Raw genomic sequence first — 9,473 nt, 5'->3', positions numbered from 1 at the left:
TTTTAGTTAATTAATTTGTATCATAGATATAACTCAAAGTGCTGTTGTGTCTTAAGGTATCATATACTGCATATCCTCGACAAGTCTAAAGAAAAATAAATCACTGAAATTTGGGACATTTGTGGAAATTAAAAACTGAATATTAGTTGAAAGAGTAAAAGTAATGTTTCTTTCACAAATAGCCCTATCTTTAAGCAGCTGAAAATACTATCTCCTATTTTAAGAATGCTTAGGCTGTAAAGAGCAAATGTGCACTGCTTCACTCAAGCTTTTTACATGTATGTGTTCTGAAAGGGGGGTAAAGGTGTGACTGATGAGGGCTGCTCTGTGTTTAACTGTTTAGGTGCACATATCTAATAAGCATGACAGGGTGTTTGATCCAAGGAGGTTTTCTGTGGAGCTAATATTTTTCATGATCTACCATCAGCAACAATAAGCAAAATAGCAAAATAATGTTGAAAGTCACATTATGACTTAGCTCTATTGTTCCTAGCTTTAAATATTGTGAGTTTACAATGTGTTGTTGTTTCGTTTGCAAATCTACATAACAAATATCCAATCAAAATGTAAATACTAAAGTAAAGCACCCAATTATAATCAATAGCAGTTTACTAGATTTCCCTTAGGACGTAATTGAAAGATACCCACATCTAAAACGGATTAAAATAAAAATTGTCCGGCAAAAAAACAAAAATACCATTAAGCAGATACAGCAGACTATGTATTGTATAATAAATGAATCTGTATTCGGATCACTGTTCATTCATTCATTCAGCTTTATCACTGAATTTCACAGTTTTTAGTCTGAGTGAGCTATCCTGGTAAATTAGAATAAAGGACAACATGCCACAGGTCTTGCTGGTAAAAGTTTAGTCCAAACAGTGGTAAAGCATAAAGACATCAGTGGGGGGCAGCAGAGTATCGTTTGAGTGCATGCCCAGACTGAAACTGAAAGACAGCATCTGAAGTCATTAAGAATCATAGATTCAGATAATACAAAAGTTGATTTTAAAGATCAAGTAATGTAGCTACTGTATGTGTTTCCGTCTTAATGCTTAATCTTACTTATTTCAAATGTTTGAGACATATTATAGGTAGGTACGGTAATTTACGTTGTATTCCTCCATTGCCGTTTTCAATAGCTCTTCCGCTGTCGCATAAAAAAATATACATTTAGAAATGAGTTTTTTCATCATCTTATCTTCAAGAACACACACTTATATTCAGTTTAGTCTCAATAATCACTCCAGAGTCAATGTCTCTGTTTTAACACAAGAGGGCACAAGTGAGCAGGAAAAAAACTATTTTTTTAAATACGCAGCTGAAGTTGTAATTCATGTCTGTTTTCTGTTTAAAGACACTACCTTGTATCACAATTAACACTTTTAAGATCAGTTTAAGGTCTAATACTTCAATGCCATGTAAAAAGCAATACTTCTAAAATGTCAGTAAACATACATTAAGCATGTTCACCAAATTGGCAAAACTTTATGAGGTATATTTTTAACAGTCTTGCTACAAAGAAATAGTAATGGAAATTACATTTACTCCCATGCTGTATATAAGTACACAGTATTTGTACTATACCAGACTACTTCCTTTTTATGCTACTATGCATTGATAGCGAAGATTTAGATCTGCCTATTAATTAGAAATTACACATTATATTGTATCATAAATCTTCTTTTTCTTTGTTCCCTTCCTGGGGTCGCCACAACGAATCATGTGCCTCCATCTAACCCTGTCCTCTGCATCCTCTTCTCTCACACCAACTAACTTCATGTCCTCTCTCACTACATCCATAAATCTCCTCTTTGGTCTTCCTCTAGACTTCTTGCCTGGCAGATCCAACCTCAACATCCTTTCACCAATATATTTACAGTCTGTCCTCTGAATATGTCCAAACCACCTCAATCTGGCCTCTCTGACTTTATCTCCTAAACATCTAACATGAGCTGTATCTCTGATGTACTCTCTATCCATCCTCATCATTCCCAGAGAGAACCTCAACATCTTAATCTCTGCTACCTCCAGCTCTGCCTCCTGTCTTTTCTTCAGTGACACTCTCTCTAAGCCAAACAACATCGCTAGTCTCACCACCTTCTTTCCTTTCATTCTTGGTGATAATCTTTTTTATCACACAACACACCTGAGACTTGGATCCACCCGTTCCAACCTGCTTGCACTCACCTCTTCACCTCTTTTCCACACTCTCCATTGCTCTGAACTGTTGACCCTAAGTACTTAAAGTCCTGCACCTTCTTCACCTCTGCTCCCTGTAACCTCACCGTTCCACCTGGGTCCCTTTCATTCACACACATGCATTCTGTCTTTCTGCGGCTAACCTTCATTCCTCTGTTTTCCAAAGCAGAACTCCACCTCTCTAGATTTTCCTCGACCTGCTTCCCGTTCTCACTACAAATCACAATGTCATATTGTATCATAAATATAAAATACAAAATATTTTAAGCATTTATGTGTGAGCTCCCACCTTACCCACTGCAACTAAAATACAGTTAACTGTTCAACGATATATCAAACATATAATTCATTGTTTATAATAGACCAGTTGTAAACAGGTGATTTTAATATTTTAAATTATTGCATATGTGGGGACAGTAACTAAGTATATTTATTCAAGCATTGTACTAAATAACAATTCTGATGGACCTGTATTTGACTGAGGTATTTTATACTGTTATAGTCACTGTTTGCAGATGTGAATTAAAATATAATGCACTAATTAACTGTAGAGTAGTTTTATGAATTAAATACATGGCAGGACATAAAGTGTTTAAAATCAGTTGATATTTTTATTCCATGCCAAATCTCTAGATAACAGAGATCTTTGACATTTTTTTTGCTAAAATTTTCCTTTGTAAGATTATAGCAAAGACACATTTATATTATTAATTACATTACATTACAACTATGTTGTAATGCACACATTTACTATGTAGTTCACTATGTTAGTGTAAAACCGTTTATACTCTATTTTAAACTATCTAGTAAGCAACATGCTACTGATCACATAATAAATGTAATTTTACCAGTAACTATTACTATTGAGTATTTCTATACTGTGGTACTACTAATACCTATTTTTAAAGTACGTTTTTCATATTTGTTCTGCCCCTACAAAAAAAATACGCCAGTCACGTAGAGACTGAATCACACACGACTCAAAGGATGGTTCACTGAGATTGCCTGTGACGCGATATGTAAAACATCGCGAGATTTCTATTCGGGGTCGGCCATGGTGGATGCTCTTAAAAGCGCAGCCACATCCACGTCCTTTTCGTTCGTCCTCAGTGCAGGATAACGACAACGCGTCTCCTTCACCTTCTTCACAAACGATTTTTTTTTTTGTTTTGTTTGTGTGATACTTTAGGTTAGCTTTGCTTCGGCTATAGCGGCGATTACAAGACCGATAAAGTGGACTAAGCTATTACCTCTAAAGGTTATAACAGGTACGTGTTTTATTTAAGTTTGCAAGTCGTTAGCTAATTTTAGCAGTCAAGCTAACATTAAACCCGGTGAACCGGCAAAGATCATGACCTGTCGGGCTTAGACTCTGCCTGGTGTACACGGGGATTTGCAAAAAGCAACTACTGTTTTGGATTATTTAAGTGTTAATTGTATTTTCGTTAACGATGTCGATAGACCAGTCATGACCCTTGCTGTCTTCATATTTAACAACTGGTGTTGCGCTGTATACTGTATCTTTATCATTATGATACATTTCCTGTAGGATATGATACAATTTACAATAAAACACCGGTGGAGACATCTGTGTGCCTGGTTTGCCCAAAACTCTTTTACAGATATCTTGAAAATAAACTTTATAATTTTTTTTATATCTTTATTGTTATGTTCCTTAACCCTGTTCCCATTTTTTTACTAAGGATGATGGCTTTGTCGAGGAATGTGTAGACCTGTCTGGGTAAAGGGTATGACAGAAAGTGAAGTAATCCGTGGGAGTTTTGGGTTTACGCAATGAAAAATACACTCTACCTGTTTATTACACCGTCATGTTGTGACGGTGTAGTAAACATTGCCAGTTTACCCAGTCTAAAAAAAAGTGAGAGCGTAAATTCCATCGAAAAGAGTTTGACACAAACTTTGAAAAACGAATATTCACAGACCCGTAGAGCTGCGCGACTCGGCTGATAGAGTCTTACTTCAAATCGATTTAAAATGATCCACCGAGGTTTTGACAACCTTTAATTATTTTCAACTAGCATAAAGCAAAAGCATGTTCATAGTCCCAGCTGTTCATTCGTGGGCTGCTTTGCTTTTCACCTTACAGTACCTTGTGATTGAGGCTCTTCGTCCGACAAACAAGCTTAGGAAAAACATTTAGGAGGTAACACTTCAAAAATTACAGTAATCATTAGTTGTAGTCTTACAAAGGCTTTTTTCAGTTTCGTGTACTGGAAAACATTTTATCATAATATAGCAAGGTATTGTGATGGAACTGTGTAAATCTTAAGCTTTAAAAACCTAATACCGCCCTAGAATGCAGTAGTTAGATTTTCACATCATTGAAAATAAGTGAGCTTCATGTCAGTGGATAAAACTGAGTAAATTGTATATGAAAAAACAAAAAACAAAAACCTCCACTAAGTGCACTCTGTGTTTAGAAGCTTTTGTGCACACTGTACTGTTTACAGTACAGCTTCCTAACAAAGTTCAACTTGTCTCCTTTAGAGCTCTGGACAGGCATCACCACTGCTGACTATGGATGTAATTGTGCGTCGCTGTCCATTTCTGGCACGTGTGCCTCAGGCCTTCTTCCAGCAGTCCAAAAAACTTCTGGTAGTGTATGCCCAGAAGTGCCCCATTATGATGGAGCTGGCCTCAAAGCCTATGGCCCCATCTATGGCACGTGCCCTCTGTTCCTCCTCCTCTCACCAGAAGCCTGAGGACACCTTGTCTGCCACTGAAGGTGAGGGTGACCTTAATATCCTAATTAGCATCGTAACTACATTATTATGTTGGAAACATCTGAGTTAATGTAATGACTAATTAATTGCTGCATCTAATATTTTTTATGGCTTTTAAATATTGATATTTCAGAAGTTTAATACTTCTTTTTTTCACTTGCAAGAAGGGAAACCTAAGCTGCCTGCTGGTCACCCTGTGCCCCCCGCAGGCCAGGCAGTGGCCTCCAAATGCCCTTTCCTGGCTGCTCAGATGGGCCAGAAAAACAGCAGTGTGGTTCGTCAAGTTGGCAATGAGTACCAAGAGGATGTTGAGGAAGTCCGCACTGTCCAAAAAGGTTTTTTTTTTTGTTTGTTTGTTTTTAAATCAATTGACTAGACCATGTTTTTGCATTTAATTTGATAATATTTTATTAAATTATTTTTCTCTCTTGACCCTTTTCAGAAGTGTCACCTGCTCAGCTGAAGAAGCCAACTTTAGCCACTACCACTATGGGAAATGAAAGGGAGGAGACTAATCTAATGAAGACCCTCATGAAACAGCGACCTAAAAGGGTCTCCCACTTGCTGCAGGACAGCTTACCTGGAAGAAGTAAGTTTTTTTTTTTTTTTCCCCCTTTGCTTTGACTCAGTCCTATAACGGACCAGTACTGATGCAACCTGACAAACAAGCTTGAATAGTAGGGGTATTACACTACTGCCCTCTGCTCCAGGACAGAAATATATTAGCAAAACCTTCACCCTCATAGTTTGATTATTACCTTTTCTTTGTTTGTCAGTGTATTTTCTTGCTAACATAAGATAAACTGAGACTTTCAACATTTTAGAAATTGCTTCATCCATCACAGTACAAGCAGTGTTGAGCCACATTAAGCAAGCCTTCTCTTTCTCCTTACCAGTGTCCCGCTTCCACTATGATGACTTTTTTGAGAAGAAGATAGAGGAGAAGAAGAGCGACCACACATACCGTGTGTTTAAGACAGTGAATCGTCTTGCCAATGAGTTCCCCATGGCCAACGACTTCACAGGCTCTCTAGAGGAAAAGAGGGATGTGTCCGTGTGGTGCAGCAATGACTACTTGGGCATGAGTCGACACCCTAGAGTTGTGCAGACCATCATGTGAGTATTGGAGTGGTTGTTTTGTGTGTACTGTGCTGGGGTGGGGGCATTGAGACTCTATTTAGTCTTTTCAGTTCAGATGTGCTTGCATATAATGAGCTATTTTTCAGTCCTTCTGCTGCACTTTTTGTCCAATTGTGGGAACATTTAGGTGGAGGCATTTAATTATTTAATACACGCCCAGTCATCACCCACAGGTGATTCAGTTTATTGTTTGTCTGTGTAGAGTGTTGATTGGCAAGTTTACACCTAAATCTCATGTGAATGTATTGAAGGTGTTATGTTTTCCTTTATTTTAAAGCTTGCTTGAGCTTGCCCAGATTTTTAATATTCACTGTGCAGCAGTAATACCTTCAAACAGGTTTTTATTTAATACTTAAAAACCCTTGGGCTTAGTCGTTTAAAATTATAGTCTTAGTTCTACTTAAACCTTTAAATCCCCTAAAAGTGTGTGTCATATTTGACATGGTGTTTCAGAAAAACACAACATAACCTTGTATTTGATGTCTTCTGTTTTTAGGGATACTTTACGAAAGCATGGGTCCGGAGCAGGAGGCACCAGGAACATCTCTGGGACCAGCAAATTCCACGTAGAACTGGAACAGGAACTGGCTGACCTTCACAAGAAGGATGCTGCTCTGCTCTTTACCTCCTGCTTTGTGGCCAATGACTCTACCCTCTTCACCCTGGCTAAGATGCTGCCTGGTAAACAATATATTTACTGTACAACACATCCAACTAAAATGCATATTTATAATTTGTCATTAATCAGTGGCTGTCATTGATGATTGACACTCACTTGGTCTGCCTTCTAAACTAATGTAGGTTGTGAGATCTACTCTGATGCGGGCAACCATGCTTCAATGATCCAGGGTATCAGGAACAGTGGTGCTAAGAAATTCATTTTTCGCCACAATGATGTGGGCCATCTGCGAGAACTGCTGCAGAAGAGTGACCCCACCAAACCGAAGATTGTGGCCTTTGAGACTGTCCATTCCATGGATGGTTAGTTTTCAATGCTCACCATTTTATTTATTTATTTCAGTAACACCTGCTTATTAACGGAATGTACATTGATTTTTATACGTGTTTAGAGTGTGTTTTATTGTATTTATATATTGCAAGAATTGCTGGTAACAGAAAACAACTTTAGGCTGCGTAGATTTTGGATCACACTATAATGACCTATTTTGTTTTTGTTTTTCTTACACTAGCAAATGGCCTATATTTTTCTAATCTTCTGCCTTTCACCTGTAATACAGGTGCTGTGTGTCCACTGGAGGAGATGTGTGATGTGGCCCATGAATTTGGTGCCATTACTTTTGTGGACGAGGTCCATGCTGTGGGCTTGTATGGCGCTAGAGGAGGGGGCATTGGTGACCGGGATGGCGTCATGCACAAGATGGATATCATCTCAGGGACACTAGGTTCGCATGTAATCTCTGCTAAAACAAATTATTAATATTATATAAAGGCAAGTCAGTTCATTCAGCATAAATATATTTTTCTGCATCCTTCATTTATGTATTTTGTTGCATCAAAACAAAAAACTCCCAGCTAGTTGGAATCTCCTAGTTCTCAGTTTTGTTACACTCACAACAGACCTCAGCTGTGTCACCCAATATGCCTGAGAGCTTAAAGAAGCTCCAGCAGCTCTCCTGTTGCTAGGAGACCATGGGCTCCTGTTGCGCTCTTATTGAATTACTCTCTGTGTCTGTGTGTCGCTGTCAAGCTGAGGGGACAATTACTTCTTAGAGCTCTACAGCTCCTGTATTCACAAAGCTGCCATTTCAAAAAGATATAGATCATGAGATTATAATTGGAGGCTTTATCATTGACTGCTGATTTTATTTTTTAAAACCAAAATCTTAGTTTAAGGGATACAGACTTAGGTCCCTACAGCTGTAACAGCAATGTGAATTAAAGAATAATTTATAATTACCTATATGTCATGTCTTTTTCCAGGAAAGGCCTTTGGTTGTGTGGGCGGTTACATTGCGAGCACGGCTGCCCTGGTGGACACAGTGCGTTCATACGCTGCTGGGTTCATCTTCACCACCTCTCTGCCACCAATGCTATTAGCAGGAGCCAGGCAGTCGATCCAGGTTCTTAAAGAGGAAGAGGGGCGCACCCTGAGACGTAAGCACCAGCGCAATGTCAAGCTACTCAGACAAATGCTGATGGACTCAGGGCTGCCTGTGGTGCACTGCCCCAGCCACATCATCCCAGTCCGGGTAATTCATACTTTTAAAGTTGGCCTAATGGCACTGAATTTCACACTTTGATAAAGCATATCGGCTACATAATGTCAGCACACACTTCTAATGAATCCAGTCTAATCTTTGTGTCCATCTGTATTATGTTAGGTGTCAAATGCAGAGAAAAACACAGAAGTGTGTGACATCATGATGAGTCGCCACAACATCTACGTGCAGGCCATAAACTACCCGACAGTTGCCAGGGGAGAAGAGCTCCTGCGTATTGCTCCAACCCCTCATCACACCCCTGAGATGATGAAATACTTTGTTGGTAAGATGATGTAGCCTTGTTAATGTGATTTGTTATTCCTGTTCCTTGTCATGGTCTTAAATGTCTGACTTTGTTTGAATGAAATCGCTCCAATTGGTTGAACTGGTTGCCTCTAATACATTAAATTGACCCCCACCATTATTTGTTTTCCCACTTTAGAGAGGCTGGTGCAGACATGGAAGGAGGTGGGACTCGATCTGAGGCCCCACTCATCAGCAGAGTGTACCTTCTGCCAGCAGCCACTGCACTTTGAGCTGATGAGCGAGCGGGAAAAGTCATACTTCAGTGGCCTTAGCCACCTCATCTCAGCCTGTGCATAACACTACTCTCCTATGCTGTTTTAACCAATTCCTCTATCACTGTCATAGGATGTATTAATTATCTTTGAAAAGTCTTTAAACACATATTTAAAGTGTTCTATGTTCTATATATACTCCCAATAAAGTATGAGAAGGGACTGAAGTCTGCTGAAGTTTGTTTATTTTTTTGGTATTTATTTCTAAGTTCTATGCATTTTTTCAAAGGAACCGTGATTAGAAAGAGGAACATGTGTGACTTGGGCAACTTTTTACTCAAATCTTTTTTTTTTTGTACATCAGTTATAGGCTGACAAAGTAGATTAGAAAATGTGTTCAGCTTACACAATGAGATAATAACATTTTCTAAAATGGGTTAATGATGACCACCTTGTGAACCACCTTATTTTAAACCTTCACATGGAAAAAAACGTTTAATAAGAGAAGTTTAATAATAAAGAATAGTTTTTGATGGTTATATAAATAGGTCACAACAACAGAGGCTAACTTTAGCCTCTGCTAAAGATAAGGCGTTTGTGCTTTATCTATTGTGTTGGTAGTAACCCTAATTATTGTGATCCACTGA

The 9,473-nt window shown here is 38.5% G+C and overlaps 1 protein-coding gene across 2 annotated transcripts; it reads left to right on the top strand.

Moving 5' to 3' along the window:
* The first annotated feature begins 3,293 nt into the window (after nt 1-3,293).
* alas1 (aminolevulinate, delta-, synthase 1) lies at nt 3,294-9,053 on the top strand. 2 transcript variants are annotated; one of them, XM_067505269.1, is made up of 11 exons: nt 3,294-3,470; nt 4,711-4,948; nt 5,114-5,281; nt 5,389-5,535; nt 5,843-6,062; nt 6,583-6,767; nt 6,888-7,067; nt 7,325-7,489; nt 8,028-8,296; nt 8,429-8,591; nt 8,751-9,053. In XM_067505269.1, the coding sequence occupies exons 2-11, from the start codon at nt 4,741-4,743 to the stop codon at nt 8,909-8,911; spliced, it is 1,866 nt and encodes a 621-aa protein (XP_067361370.1). In that variant the 5' UTR covers nt 3,294-3,470; nt 4,711-4,740; the 3' UTR covers nt 8,912-9,053. The 2 variants fall into 2 exon arrangements, with proteins under 2 accessions (XP_067361370.1, XP_067361369.1); XM_067505268.1 differs by having other exon boundaries at nt 3,295-3,470; nt 5,111-5,281.
* Nucleotides 9,054-9,473: the final 420 nt, after the last annotated feature.

This window comes from Channa argus, chromosome 5, assembly GCF_033026475.1.
Source record: "Channa argus isolate prfri chromosome 5, Channa argus male v1.0, whole genome shotgun sequence".
Lineage (NCBI taxonomy): Eukaryota > Metazoa > Chordata > Actinopteri > Anabantiformes > Channidae > Channa > Channa argus.
Note: the sequence above shows the minus strand (reverse complement) of the source record. Positions and strands in the feature narration are given on the sequence as shown.

Bases quoted from the DNA above. Each gene is read 5' to 3' on its own strand.
- alas1 (XM_067505268.1), top strand. From the start codon at position 4,741: ATGGATGTAATTGTGCGTCGCTGTCCATTTCTGGCACGTGTGCCTCAG. The intron at 7,490-8,027 runs GTTCGCATGTAA...GTCTTTTTCCAG, and splicing joins TATCATCTCAGGGACACTAG to GAAAGGCCTTTGGTTGTGTG. The intron at 8,592-8,750 runs GTAAGATGATGT...TTCCCACTTTAG, and splicing joins GATGATGAAATACTTTGTTG to AGAGGCTGGTGCAGACATGG.